The 16212-nt window shown below is 31.2% G+C and overlaps 1 protein-coding gene across 1 annotated transcript in view; it reads left to right on the forward strand.

Annotated features, from left to right (window-relative positions):
- LOC106473156 (liprin-alpha-1-like) overlaps nucleotides 1–15976 on the forward strand; it is a gene marked incomplete at its 3' end in the record, with an annotated part of 52623 nt that extends 36647 nt beyond the window's left edge. The window contains exons 15-22 of the mRNA XM_022401643.1: nucleotides 1871–1957; nucleotides 5482–5612; nucleotides 6743–6858; nucleotides 9384–9483; nucleotides 11172–11253; nucleotides 13273–13473; nucleotides 14530–14705; nucleotides 15879–15976. Coding sequence (XP_022257351.1) covers nucleotides 1871–1957; nucleotides 5482–5612; nucleotides 6743–6858; nucleotides 9384–9483; nucleotides 11172–11253; nucleotides 13273–13473; nucleotides 14530–14705; nucleotides 15879–15976 — 991 coding nt within the window. The remainder of the gene's footprint in view (nucleotides 1–1870; nucleotides 1958–5481; nucleotides 5613–6742; nucleotides 6859–9383; nucleotides 9484–11171; nucleotides 11254–13272; nucleotides 13474–14529; nucleotides 14706–15878) is intronic.
- Between the last annotated feature and the right edge of the window lie 236 nt (nucleotides 15977–16212).

The raw sequence follows: 16212 nt of genomic DNA on the forward strand, positions 1-16212 counted from the left end.
ATTGAATTGTTGGCAAGGGTTGAGAGAAGGGTTACTAGAATGGTGCCTGGGATGGAGGGGTTGTCATATTAGAGGAGGCTGAAATCGCTCAAATTGTTTCTCTTAAAAAAGAAGAGTTGGGGGGGATCTGACTGAGGTGTTTAAGATTGTAAAGGAAATTGATAGTGTTGATGTATCATCTTTTTCTTAATATTTAACAGTGAGAATAGTAGGATTAGGAGACACAAGTACAAATTTTGGCAAGGTAGAAGTCATCTTTAGCTTAGACAGTTTTATTTTTCTAACAGGATGGTTGGCCTTTAGAATGGGTTGCCTTCAGATGTTGTAGAGGCAGTAAATTTAAGTGAGTGTAAGTAAAAGCTTGGTAAGTATATGAATGAAAAAGGCTGGGTTTAAACATTTTTATTTTATTTTTTCAATAATTTTAATTTAGTTTTGAGGATGGAACAGCCAAGATGGATAAATAGGTCCCATGTTGTCACAAAATATTATATTATGTTATTCGGTATGCTATTTCTTGTGTATTAGTCAGTACTCAGAATTTGTTGTACATGAGACAAGAAAATGGTTACTATGATCTAACTTTTGTGTAGAAATCATGACTTAGAATATTGTTGTACATGAGACAGTAATGTGGTTACTATGGTCTAACACTTGTGTACTAGTTATTATTTACAATATTGTTTTATGTAAGACAGTAACCTGCTTACTATAGTCTAAGTCTTGTGTACTAGTCAGTACTGTTGTACTTGAGACAGTAATGTGGTTACTATAATCTAAATATTGTGTACTAGTTAGTACTGAGAATATTGTTGTATGTAAAACAGTAACCTGGTTACTATGGTATAACTCTTCTGTGGTAGTTAGTACTGACAAAATTGATGTACATGATACTGTAACCTGGTTACTATGGTTTAGCTTTTGTGTACTAATCACTATTTAGAATGTTGTATTTATAATATTTTTGTACTTGAGATAGTAATCAGGTTACTATATTCTAACTCTTTTGTGCTAATCAGTATTGAGAATAATGTTGTATATGAGACAATAAATTGGTTACTGTGGTCTAACTCTTGTGCAGTAGTCAGTACTGAGAGTATTTTTGTATGTTAGACAGTACCTTGTTTAATATGGTCTGACTTTTGTGTTGTAGTCAGTACTGAGAATATTGCTGTACCTGAGACAGTAACCTGATTACTAGTGTCTACCTCTTGTGTACTAGTCAGTACTTAGAATATTGTTGCACATGAGATAGTAACCTGTTTGCTTTGATCTAACTACTGTTTAGTACTCAGTATTTATAATATTTTTGTACTTGAGACAGTAACCTTGTTACTGTGGTCTAACTTAGAAAATTGTTCTATTTACGACAGTAACCTGGTTATTATGGTCTAACTCTTTTGTACTAGTCATTACTTAGAATATTCTTGTATGTAAGACTGTAACCTAGTTACCATGGTCTAACTCTTCCTTATTATTTGCTGCAGTTTAAGGTTATGTTAAAACCGTGAAATATGACAATAAAAAATAAAGAATTACACAGTTCATGTTATCTTATAATATATTTAAACTTAAAAAAATATTTATTGAAAATTTTAAGATTGTATTGTAAGCGTTGCATTAAAAGAGTGACCATTTTAAAAACTGATGTCTATATGCTGATTAGAGCATAAAAAAATAACAAAATTTTGATTACTTTATCAGTACAAATGGTATTCAATCAAAGCAGACAAACAATGCTTAAGACGTTTCTTACTGTTCACTGGTAATTATTTGTTTGTTTGTGTTAGGGAGCTGTGATATTTATTTTGAAATGTTAAGATATATTTGAACATTTTCTTCTTGTTACATAAAAACTTGTAACTTGCAGGCTCCAGCAGCTATGACACCTGCCCAGCTCTATGAATATGGCTCTGCTGGTCAAACACACCTGAATGATAGTTTTACCAAGTTACAGGTACGTTACTCTGTCCTCAAATTACAGGTATGTAACTCTCACCTGAATGATACTCTCTCCAACTTACTGATATGCAATTCTCAACTGAATGATGCCTTCCCCAAGTTACAGGAATGTAACTCTCTTGAAAGACTTTGTTTTTGTGCACTTTAAAATGTTTTGGTTTGTGTGTACGTTTGTTATGATTTTTTTCCTTTTTTATTAGTGGTTGCAACACTGAGAAAAGCTTTGTCGTTTTCATAACCCAGCTAACTATTCAGTTGTTCGGGATTTCCATTTCAAAGACAAAAGAAGTTGTGAATTTCTAAAATGTATGATGCTTTGTATGTAATGTATCCAATTCCATATTTTGTATAAAGTCTAAATTTGATTGTATTTTAGTTAAGACAACAAGATGGTGTAGCTTGTTCATTTTCAGCATGCTGATGTGGAGGGAAATAAAGGTGGAAAAGTATTCACAGACAATGTGTGTAGCATTTAGAGAACAAAAAAAAACCTAGTAAATGGAACAAAGTGTCAGAAATCTTGATATTGGAAGAACTAATTTCCACAAATTCACGTGTCTTCTTCAGTAAAAAAGACAAAGAAACTGTATGTGTTGAAAGTAGTGTTTCCAATGTCAAGACTTTTGACAGTTAGTTCTGTTTACTGTGCCTTTTTTGTTCTCTATTCACAGACAAATATAAGGATTTTATCTTGTTAAACATAATGGGAAAAAAAGTTGTAATTCCGTAAGAAATCAGAGAATCCAATTTTAAACAAATCCTATATGTGCAATGTAAATGTTTGATTGTATTAAAATATATCATTTTGATTTAGGCTTTAGATAACTTTCTTTGTAACGAAGACATATTCGGTTTTGGGTGTGGTAGGTTTAGCTGTTAAAAATGTTTTACTACCAGCTGCTTGTGAGTTTACCACATATTTGTTAGATTACCCCTGTGGTATATGTAAATGAAGTTCCAACGTTTGTTGAAAGTTACAGAATTCATTCTATTGTGTGATTTTATAAAAACAAAGGCTAAAATCAGTAAAGTAAATTGGCAGAAATTATTCTTGTTTTTTCATTCAAATAGTAGATAGGGAGTGGGAAGTTTTAAAATGGCTACATAAAGTTTAGGTCAGTCACTTCTGACCACATGTTTCCAGTGTTCTGAATTATGATAAAACACTGTAATTGATTGACCATGATAAAACTAATCTGTTCTATGTGTAATTTATCTGCTTTTGTGAATATGATGAGTTGGTGCTGGTTGACAGAAATGTATGTATATTTGCTTTTTGTGCCTAAAGTAGAGATCAAGTGAGAGTTTGTGTATAGTTAGGTGATTTACAAATTATGAACCATCTTAAAACAAATTATGAACCATCTGACAACAAATTATGAACCATCTTACAACAGATTATGAACAGACTTACAACAAATTATAAACAATCTTACAACAAATTATAAACAATCTTACAACAAATTATGAACCATCTTAAAACAAATTATGAACCATCTTACAACAAATTATGAACAATCTTACAACAGATTATGAACAATCTTACAACAAATTATAAAAAATATTACAACAAATTATGAACCATCTTAAAACAAATTATGAACCATCTTACAACAGATTATGAACCATCTTACAACAAATTATGAACAATCTTACAACAGATTATGAACAGTCTTACAACAGATTATGAACAATCTTACAACAAATTATGAACAATCTTACAACAAATTATGAACAATCTTAAAACAAATTAAGAACAATCTTAAAACAGATTATGAACAATCTTATAACAAATTATGAACAATCTTAGAACCTAAATTAAACAAATATTGTTGCTTCTTATTTTCTATGGATTTTCAATTCATAGAATGTGTAGGTGGTGGGGAATCCACTGCAGATGCTGCTGGAGAAACTTACAATGCTCCTTTAGACCCTTAGCTGGTATGGAAGTGGCATACCCCCTCCAGTACCTACTTTTTAGCATGCCAGCTGTGCTCAGATATGCTAAAAGAAAAACTGGTTAAAATCCTTTATCTTCCAATGATACTCACCTGGAATGCAAGCAGTATCAGTTTCTGTCTTCAGTCTAGGAATGTAAAATACGAGATTTACACATTGTTATTTTGTCTATTCCACATTCAGATGATAAAATACAAAAAAAGTATACTTATCACTTTGTATCTCATTGTAATAAAACTCGTCAGGTATGATAATTAAAGTAAATTCCTTGTTTTTGAAAATCACTGGGACCAAACAAGTTATAAAAACAAAATCACTCACATTAAAGTTTTTCTTTGCAATTCTTCAAATTAAATTAATACTTCTATCAGAGACTCCCAGCCTCAAAATTATTTTTTGTTTAAAGTTGTCACACATAAATGTTTATATTTATTACATTTATTCTGGTAGCAATATGGAATTTAATACACTAAACTGTAATACATAGAAATGGTTAAAAGTAAGTAAGGAAAAGATGTTTGTGAAATATCTTACAACAATAAAGTTCACTTAAACAAATAACATTATTATTGTATGATATTTCTTTCTTTAAGTGAACTATAGTGTTGTAATCTATTTCTTTCTTTAAGTGAACTTTATTGTTGCAAGATATTTCTTTAAGTGAATTTTATTGTTGCAAGATATTTCTTTCTTTAAGTGTATCAATATCAATATCATTAGATAAAATCTGTAAAATGTGAAAGATACCATCAATCATATCACTTTTTATAATTTAGTGTTTGCAGTTTTAACACAGTTTAAATCTTTTTCATATTATTTCGCTGCTAATTTTTACTTGTAAGAATTAAAATTTTAACATATGAGTTTAGAAATTGAGATTTTATAGTTTTTTTATATGCAGCAAATTATTAGTTTCACATAAACATTTTGTGACACATCTGTGATATGACTTGCATGTATGTAGTCACAGTTGTGATACGATTTATACATGTGGTTTTCTAGAATGATTTTTAATATTCAGTTAGATTCGTGAAACAAGTTTAACGTTAGATGGTGGTCAAGTTGGTTTATTTGTAATAATAGCAAGTAATGCATGTCAAGAATTTATTGATTTAATTTCATCATGTAGTTCCTTTCTCACACATGTAATTAAATCATTATGATAATAACTAAGTAGAAGTTATTGATTTAATTTGATGATGTAGTTCCTGACTCCATCATGATTAAATCATTATGATAATAACTAAATAGAAGTTAGTGTTTTAATTTAATGATGTAGTTCCTGACTCCATTGAAATTAAATCATTATGATAATAACTAAGTAGAAGTTATTGATTTAATCTAATGATGTAGTTCCTGACTCCATCATGATTAAATCATTATGACAATAACTAAATAGAAGTTATTGATTTAATTTACTGATGTAGTTCCTGTCACCCAATTAAATTATTATAGTAATAGCAAAGTAGAAATGATTCATATTCCACTTTATTTTAGTATGTTAACAGTAAAGAATTTTAAAGGTGTGTATATAAATATTTATATACGTTACTCCTTCAGATCCAGATGATTCCAGAATCAATGGATGACACTGGGCTACATCGACGAGAGCTTAGTCCTTCCACACAGAGATCATTACGACTAGAACGTGTTGCCCAGGCATTAGCACAAAGTAGTGAAGAACTGCAAAGGTAATTCCTAATTTGATAACAACAACAAGAAATTAATAAAGCATTTTAAGTGTGAACATTTTCAAAGTGTTGTACACTCTGTACCATGTTGTTGTTGTTTTTGTGTGGTTTAATATGTAATTTGCAATGAGTTGTAAAACAAAAAATATTTCTTTAGAAAAAAAAGAAATGTTTTGTGATAAATTATATTCTTTCTTCCACATATACTTGAGAAATGTATGTTTTATGTTTTTTATATATAAATCTGGTCTAGTTTTGATTGTAATCATTGGTGTCTTGCAGTGATGTAACTACCAAATGTGGACTGCCTATGTTTATTCCCCTTGTCAGCAATTGTTTAGTTTGTCAGTCTCTCAGGGGCATATTTATGCCACTGGTGTCATGTATGCAACACTGATTAGTGTTATAAGCATCTTTTGCTTTGTAATCTGAATTACCTGTGGGACTGATGTCTTTTCTACCATCTTGTATAAGTTTTCATTCAGTGAAACCAGTAGTTAAGTCTCTTATTCTTTTTTAAATTGTTTTGTTGCGTATGTTGAACACATTTGAACTTACATATAAATACTCCAGATGGTCTAGCTTTATTCCCACCAATCTAAATACTCCAAATGATCTATGTGTGTTCTCTGTCATCTAAATAACTCAAACTGTCTAGATTTGCTCTCTCTTTATGAGCTGGAATGTTTAAAATATTAAAATATCAAATTATTATAACTTTCTAAACCTTGAAAGTAACATCTTTGTTCATGTAAATTTTTATAAAAATTGTCTTATCTGCTTATGCACCAAAATTCTTATGACTTTCTTGATTACAGGATAAAAAAAAACATTTGTAACATAAGAAAATGTAAAAAATGCCAACAATTGCGTTATTTCACTAATTGCTGCTGACCTCCCTGTGTATTTTTCATAGAAAATGAAAGGATTCACCCGATTACTTTGTTCAGTGATTTACAATGAAAGTTTGTATAATAGACAAAATCTTAGATTCATCCAATATTATGCCTCACTGGTAGGGAATGATCTTCTCTTTAGATGTTTTGTTTTTGTTTTAATTTTATGACAATCTTTAGTACTTTATGGCATAACATTAATGATCTTATGTTCCCACTCTTTCACCACTTTAGCTCTATCAACTCTTCCCAAGATTCCTTGCAAAAAAAGAAGAAAGGTTTGAAATCTTCTCTCGGGAAGTTTTTTACCAAAAAAGATAAAGTAAAAACTAAAGATGTCCTTCAACAAGGTAGGAAAGTTTTGTTCCTTTGGGTGTTCTTATTTGTCAGTAAAAGCTAAAGATTTCCTTTCAACAAGGTAGGAAAGTTTTGTTCCTTTGGGTGTTCTTATTTGTCAGTAAAAGCTAAAGATGTCCTTCAACAAGGTAGGAAAGTTTTGTTCCTTTGGGTGTTCTTATTTGTCAGTAAAAGCTAAAGATTTCCTTTCAACAAGGTAGGAAAGTTTTGTTCCTTTGGGTGTTCTTATTTGTAAGTAAAAGCTAAAGATTTCCTTTCAACAAGGTAGGAAATTTTTGTTCCTTTGGGTGTTCTTATTTGTCAGTAAAAGCTAAAGATTTCCTTTCAACAAGGTAGGAAAGTTTTGTTCCTTTGGGTGTTCTTATTTGTAAGTAAAAGCTAAAGATTTCCTTTCAACAAGGTAGGAAAGTTTTGTTCCTTTGGGTGTTCTTATTTGTCAGTAAAAGCTAAAGATTTCCTTTCAACAAGGTAGGAAAGTTTGTTCCTTTGGGTGTTCTTATTTGTCAGTAAAATCTAAAGATGTCCTTCAACAAGGTAGGAAAGTTTTTGTTCCTTTGGGTGTTCTTATTTGTCAGTAAAAGCTAAAGATTTCCTTTCAACACGGTAGGAAAGTTTCTTTGGGTGTTCTTATTTGTCAGTAAAAGCTAAAGATTTCCTTTCAACAAGGTAGGAAAGTTTCTTTGGGTGTTCTTATTTGTTAGTAAAAGCTAAAGATTTCCTTTCAACAAGGTAGGAAAGTTTGTTCCTATGGGTGTTCTTATTTGTCAATTAATGAACAGTTAAAAAAGAACTAAAATTAAAGAATGGGACCAAGAATTTGCAGAAAAACATAGTTCGCTCAGAGAACTTTCAAGGTATTTATTGTATTAAACTTGAACATTGATAAATCTAAGTTAAACAATCACAGTTTTATTAGAGTGACACATGTAATATTCTTAAATTTCATTTTATTTTCATAAAGGTAGAATATCGTTCATCTTTAATTAATAATTGTTAAAAATCAAAGGAAATCATAAAATACATTAAATAATTTACTGATTGTTAAATAATTTAAAATGTTTGTTGTTCTTTTATTGTCTTTGAAATTGTTGCTAAAACCAAATTTTTTTGGTTTAATTATCTGTTAAGATAGAGTAATAAGATTTTAAGTTTGATTATACATGAAAAAATAGGAACAGTTTTACACAGTGAGGTGTTAGGCACACCCATTGTTATTTTTTCTTCTTAAAAAATTTTATTTTCCTTTGATACTCTTGTCTTCATTATGTTATATACCTCAAAGTAAATACAGTAGTCAGTAAATACGATAGTCAGCGAATACAGTAGTCAGTTAATACGATAGTCAGTGAAAACAGTAGTCAGTAAATATGGTAGTCAGTGAATACAGTAGTCAGTAAATACAGTAGTCAGTGAATACAATAGTCAATGTATAAAGTAGTCAGTAAATACGATAGTCAGTGAATACAGTAATCGGTAAATACAGTAGTCAGTAAATACAGTAATCAGTAAATATGATAGTCAGTAAGTACAGTAGTCAGTGAATACGATAGTCAATGAATACAGTAGTCAGTAAATACGATAGTCAGTGAATACAGTAATCAGTAAATACGGTAGTCAGTAAATATGGTAGTCTGTGAATACGGTAGTCAGTAAATACAGTAGTCAGTAAATATGATAATCATTAAATACGGTAGTCAGTGAATACGATAGTCAATGAATACAGTAGTCAGTAAATACGATAGTCAGTGAATACAGTAATCAGTAAATACGGTAGTCAGTAAATATGGTAGTCTGTGAATACGGTAGTCAGTAAATACAGTAGTCAGTAAATATGATAGTCATTAAATACGGTAGTCAGTGAATACGGTAGTAAGTAAATACGGTAGTCAGTAAATACGATAGTCATTAAATATGGTAGTAAGTGAATACAGTAGTCAGTAAATATGATAGTCAGTGAATATGGTAGTCAGTAAATACAGTAGTCAGTGAATACGGTAGTCAGTGATCGTGGGGATGAAAATTGTTGCTTATTCATATAGTTGTGGTGATATGTGTCATCTGTGTTATCTTATCATGCTTATCTTTTTATTTTGACTTATAAAGCAGCATCGTGTTATTGCATATAGTAAATCAAAATGGACAAATAGGCATAAAACAATATGTGATTGAAGATAAGTGCATGTTTAACAAATTAACGTGATTCTTGGTGTGAAGTACAGTTGACAAATTAATTGAACTTAATCTAGTTACTTCTGGAACTGATTACAACCTTTGAGTTCAAAGCTAGAAGAAATATTATGTTTGTAAATTTGATGAGCAACCTAGAGGAATGTTTAAACTCGAGGGGTTTAATAAAAATGAGGTTGTTAAGTATTAAATGCAGGAATTATTTAACAGACCATTCTGAAACCTTTGTGCCAGTCTGTCAAATTGGTAAAACTCAGCAAAGTTTTATTTTTGAATAAGATAAAAGAACTGCTTATAGTGTTTTCATTTTGCATTTCCTCTTTTTTTCCAGGTGTTACCTACCAGGAAAATGAAGTATTAGGAGGTGATACTTCAGGTTTGAGTGGTGGGTTAGGTCAAAAGACTGATGTTGACCGACGCACAAAGAAAAAGTGTGTACTAAACTCATTCCAAAATATGTGTCTGTGTAGTATGAGCATAAATATATGATATTATGTCTGTATAATATATATATATATATACATATAATTTAAGGACAACAAGGACCTGTTGGTCCACCTTAACCTTCCCATCCACTATACTAAACGCTGGAATAAAAATCAAACACTCAAAGCCAAACCTTATCATTCAACTATTTATCAAGTCATTTCTTAAACTCCCTTAAATTAACATCATTTACCATATCTGAAAGCAACCCATTCCAAAGGCCAACCACCCTGTTAGAAAAATAAAGCTGTCTTAGGTAAAGATGACTCGTACTTTGCCAAAATCTATTTATTTCTCCTAGTTCTACTATTCTCACTGTTAAATATGAAAACAGATGATGCATCAACACTATCAATTTCCTTTACAGTTTTAAACATCAGATCCCCTCTACCTCTTCTTTTTTTTCAAGATCTTAACTTATTCTTTCTTTCCCAGGCATCGTATTATTAGTCCTTCTCTGAACCCTTTCTGAGGTAAGGAACCCAAGACTAAACAGAGTAGTACTGAATGGCCTAATGAATGACCTCTACAATGACTTTATACTCTCTTTAGACTCATATTCAAAATTTCTATAGATACAACCTAAAGTCCTATTTGCCCCGCCACTAACTAAAGCACATTGCTTAGATAGCTTAAGAGACTGAACCAGAACACTCATGATTCAAATTATGATAACTCACATGCATTACCTTTCATTTATTATAATTGAAAGCCATTTGCCATTTATTCACCCAACTCACCAAATAATCCAAATCATTTTGTAAAGCAGCAGCATCCTCACAGCCAGCAACACCAAAAATGTGAATAGCATCAGCAAATTTAAATGATTTGTTGACTATTCCTTCATCTATGTCATTGATGTAAATCAGAAAGAGCAAAGGTTCTAACACTGAGCCCTGAGGCACCCCAGACTGTAATGATACAGTTGTAGAGATCATATTGTAATGAGAGAACTGGAGAATCAAATGTGGGTGACTTGGAGCATTAGATTAATTCCAGTTTTACCCATTTTATTAAATGTGTTGATTCACTAAATTGGTAACTTATTCTTTAATTTACTATAGAAACTTCTTGGTATTAAAATATAGCTGACAATTATTAATCTTGGTTTAACACATCAACTATCCTCTGCAAGTCATGAACAGTTTGGTTTTTGATATCCATTTATTCTCAACAAGTCACAGACAGCATGGTTTATGATATCCATTTATCCTCAACAAGTCACAAACAGCATGGTTTATGATATCCATTTATCCTCAACAAGTCACAGACAGCATGGTTTATGATATCCATTTATCCTCAACAAGTCACAGACAGCATCGTTTATGATATCCATTTATCCTCAACAAGTCACAGATAGTTTTAGTCTTAAACTGATTGTTATTAAACTTAGCTTATCACTTAATAATGTATGATAACATGCTTTGAGTTTCTATGTTTGTTTTATAAGATCCTAATCCGATGTTATCTACATTGGCCAAAATGACCTTTGGTGTTACAAATAACACATTAAGTGTAGTAGTTGAGAGCATTTCTTGACCATTCCAGAATAGCTGGTTTATTTCTAATCGATAATTAAAAGAGAAGCTGTTATGGCCTCTCCATAGATATGAATTATTAATCTTCATTGCAGACATGAATTATTAGCAGAAGCAATGAAGGCAGGAACACCATTTGCACTGTGGAACGGTCCAACTATAGTTGCTTGGTTGGAGGTTTGTATAATTCTCATTTTCTAAGTTAAGTGAAAGCCAAGAGAACTCTGTGTTGATATAAGAACCAAAACCCATGAATAATTGTTCTGGAGGAGTTACGAATTAAAATATCAAAATGAAAAATTTGGTTGTAATCACAGTTGTGGTGGGCTGGAGTTCTGCTCCTGTACTGATTGTTTACTTTAAAAAAATTATAGATATATACTATGATGCTATATAAACTACAGACGATATACCAGTTGTACTTGTTATGACTCAGATATTCTAGCTAGTTATATAACCTCAATTGACTAGTGGCTAGTAATTATAAACTAATCAAATGGCTGAAATGCAGCCTACATGTGCATCTATAATTCAGAGGCCATACATTAGTTAGGACTTAGCTGGCACTCCAGCAAAAAACATTTTAGCATTACATCACTAGTCATAACTTGGTAATGTTGCGTCATCGAGATCATGTGATTCTCACGCTCTCTACTTTCTAGAATTATCCTGTACTTTGGCGAATGCTCTAGTATTTACTAGATATAGGGTAGTTGGGTATATATAAGAAGGGGAATGTAATGTGTGTATAGACAGTGGGTAATTGAACTGCAGTCAGAGAGCACGAGAGACGTTACAGTGTTTGTTTAGCACGATTGTTGAAGTTGAGTGTATTGGTAAAGTTATATTCGGAAAGAATAAACCAGTTTTATTAAGAAAGGACTTGTGTCGCTTAAGTTTCGTCGGAATGAAGTTACGGAAAATCAATTAACAAACGGAGACATAACAGTAAATTTTATGTTTATAACAACATTTAGAATATGATATAGGAATGAAGGTTGCTGTTTCAACATTGTAGTTAGAGAATGGCAGTCTTTTGGTTTTTCATTGTATTTAAAAATATGCATTAAAGTGTAACTGAAGTGTCTGATACCTTTACATAAACTATAAATTATACCTGTGTTAGTCTTGTTTAAACCTCTGTCTCAAATTTTTGTATACATCTCTATTTCAGATCTTTGTATACTCCAGTCTTGTTTAAACTCCTCTCTCAGCTCTTCACATACTCCAGTCTTGTTTAAACTCCTCTCTCAGCTCTTCACATACTCCAGTCTTGTTTAAACTCCTCTCTCAGATGTTCACATACACCAGTCTTGTTAAACCCCCTCTCATATCTTCACATACATCAGTTCTACTTAAACCCTCTCTCATATCTTCACATACACCAGTCTTGTTAAACCCTCTCTCATATCTTCACATACACCAGCCTTGTTAAAACTCCTCTCTCAGATCTTCACATACACCAGTCTTGTTTAAACTCCTCTCTCAGATCTTCACATACACCAGTCTTGTTTAAAATACTCTCTCAGATCTTTACATACACCAGTCTTGTTTAACCTTCTCTCTCAGATCTTCACATATACCAGTTTTGCTTAAACTCCTCTTTCAGATCTTCACAAACACCAGTCTTGTTTAAACTCCTCTCTCAGATCTTCACATACACCAGTCTTGTTTAAAATACTCTCTCAGATCTTTCCATACACCAGTCTTGTTTAAACTCATCTTTCAGATCTTCACATACACCAGTCTTGTTTAAACTCCTCTCTCATATCTTCACATACACCAGTCTTGTTTAAACTTCTCTCTCAGATCTTCACATACACCAGTCTTGTTTAAACTCCTCTCTCAGATCTTCACATGCTCCAGTCTTGTTTAAACCCTTCTCTCAGATCTTCACATACATCAGTTTTGCATTTACATATTTGATGTGAAGTATCATTTTACAAATTGTCTTAATAATGCAGGAAGTTTAATTGGAATTTACATAATCAGAAACTGGAAGACCAAAATTATGTCTAATAAAACAATTATGCTCTGAGCAATAATTAACAAAGTGAAAAAGAAAAACATGTTAGAACTTTAAAAACATGCACATTATTGAACTTACCTTTCTGAAATAAGCTTTAATCAGTATTACACTAGTTAAACACACGTACAAAAGAAACATTATTCATTATAGTGTTTTGTTGCTTGTAGCTCTGGGTAGGCATGCCACCCTGGTATGTAGCAGCATGCAGAGCCAACGTTAAAAGTGGAGCCATCATGTCAGCATTATCTGATACAGAAATCCAAAGAGAGATTGGAATTAGCAACCCTCTTCACCGACTCAAACTTCGCTTAGCTATCCAGGAAATGGTAGCTCTTACAAGCCCATCAGCTGCTAAACCTTCTAGAACAGTAAGTACTCATATTCCTAATATTCCACAGCTTTGTTATGTGAACTTTCTCTCAAGAAACAGTAATTCTGACAAATTCGTTAATCAATAAGAATTTATGCAAAGATAATTCAAGTGATAAAACTCTTAATCCACAATTATATAAATACATCAGTTAGTCTTTGGATAATTACCTTGAATTAACAATGTAAATTTGTTTTTAAAAGTATTTAGTTACTTTAGAATGAAGTTGCCATGAGAAGACATTTAACGATCTCAAATAAACTATCCTAGGATGAGCTCATACCTTTGGAATAATAACTACATGTTTCATTGACTGTACGGGTATTTAATAAAAACGACTCTAAACAAACTTACATTAATTATTTTCTAAAAAAGTAGAAACTTATTCATTTTTTATGCTATAAGACAAGGATTACCCTTTTGTAATATTTCAAGAGTTTCGAAATGAATGTTTATTATACATATATGTACATACACTGTTATAGTAGTCTCAAAATACATTTGTGTAACAATAGAATTAGTTTCTATTAAAATACTTGTAAACAATATGCGGAGGAAAATAATAATAAAATTTCATGTTTATTCTTTTACATTTCTTTGAATAGATGACACAGAAAACACTTCAAAGGCATAATAAATTAGGTTTAGTTAAGAATGTTCATGTTTTACTGCTAAACCGAACACGTACGATGCAGCTAGAAAATTTGCGTCATGGTTCATTGGATTTTCTTATCAATAAAAAAACATTGAAAAGATTTTATTGTAATTTAGGATTTCACACTTTGGAACTCATTATTAAATGACAAGAAATGCTAAAGAAAGTGCTTCTGATCTAATACAGCAGTGTTTATGGAACATAACCGATATTTTCAAATACTTGACAAGTATATTAGGCTACAAGTGTCATCTGGAGGTGCTGAGTTTCTGTATATATATATATATATATGTGTGTGTGTTTGTGTGCAACATTTTTACTAGAGACAACAGTATATATATATGTGTGTGTGTGTGTGCAATAAAAATTATGTTTTTATTATTTTCTTTTTTTTGTTAGACTCTAGCATTTGGTGAGATGAACCATGAATGGATAGGTAATGATTGGCTTCCAAGTCTTGGACTACCACAGTACAGATCCACCTTCATGGAATGCTTGGTAGATGCCCGAATGTTAGACCACTTAACCAAAAAAGATTTGAGAGTCCACCTAAAAATGGTAGACAGTTTCCATAGGTGAGTAACCCAACTGTATCACTGTAACAGTCAGTAGATTAGTTCTATTGCATTAAAATAAAGTGGATTACACACAGTAGAATGATAGAAAATATTAACTAAGGTACTGGTTTTGATTTTTTTTTTTTTTGGATAATTTAAAATGTATTTTTTTTAGTAAGTATGAAATGTTTGAATTACCATTAAAAAGTTAAATTTCATTTATACCAATAAATATGTCATTATCTTTATGTGTAATAAAGTTCTAGATGAAAAGAATCATCCAGTTTTCTTGTAAATTTTATAACTCCTAAAAGACATTTGATTTTGTCATTCTTTTAACCCAAAATCGTGAGAGCTGATCATAGAGAAATTGTCATACTTTGGTAGCAACTTTGAACAATAGAATATCTGTAAGACAAATTTCTCACATGAAGTTTAGGGTTTGATCTCTCGCTTCACATAAATCCAATGAAACTTTCAAAAAGTTGTTTTGGTGTTTGATGAAAAGTTTTTTGAAAGGATTAAGGCTGATTTTGTTCAGAACCATTCTATTTTGACATTAATATAAACTGTAAGAATGGTTCTCAACATTACATGACATATAGAACACAGAATGTATCTCAGTCTTACTATTTCTTATCCTCTTTTGATTGGTTTATGTTTTTGGATGACCCTTTTTTCTGATTGCGTAATTTCATTTGAATTAGATCATAACTGCATCCATATCACGTAAACATCGCACCTTCCATATCAGGTAAACATCACACCTTCCAAATTTGTACTTCCAACTAACAGTATGATAATCGTGACTATTGGACATTCTCCCATTGTATAATTAGATGCTAGACTGTAAATAGTGGATATCTGTGACATTATTATTATACGTTAAACTCAAAATAATGGATCTGTGTACCTAAACATTTTTGACAAACAGCCAAAAATGCCAGCTAATCTAGAGATGAAATATATTGACTTGCAAGCCTGTCAATATAATAAAACCGTTTTTTTTTTTTTATAATTCAGGCTGTAAGCTGTTTCCCCAGCATAAGATATCTAGTTTCTAGTTTTTGGAATAATTTTGTAATTCTTGATAATGCTTGTGAAAATACAATTACTCTACTTTAGTTGATTAGGAAAGTAATCCTTTTATTAATATTTTGTTAATCGTTGTCTTGTGTTATTTTCTGGTAGGAAGAGCCTACAATATGGCATTAATTGTTTAAAAAGAACGAACTATGACAAGGAAGTTCTTGCTGAAAGGAGAAAAAACAGTGAACATGAAGTTAAAGGTAAGTATTAGTCCTTTAACCAAGAAAGAAATGTATTTGTTGAAATTTGTGGGCATCCTAACAGTTAGGAAGCTTTAATAATCATCTAAATACATTCAAATAAAATAAAACTTTAGAAATATCTATAGTAGCATGAATGATAAACCATAAACCAATCATACCGTGAAACTATCTCCAAACTACGTAACCTGAATATAAAAATCATCAAAAAGAGAAACAATATCTCCTTCCTAAGA

This window comes from Limulus polyphemus, unplaced genomic scaffold (assembly GCF_000517525.1).
Source record: "Limulus polyphemus unplaced genomic scaffold, Limulus_polyphemus-2.1.2 Scaffold5936, whole genome shotgun sequence".
Classification (NCBI taxonomy): domain Eukaryota; kingdom Metazoa; phylum Arthropoda; class Merostomata; order Xiphosura; family Limulidae; genus Limulus; species Limulus polyphemus.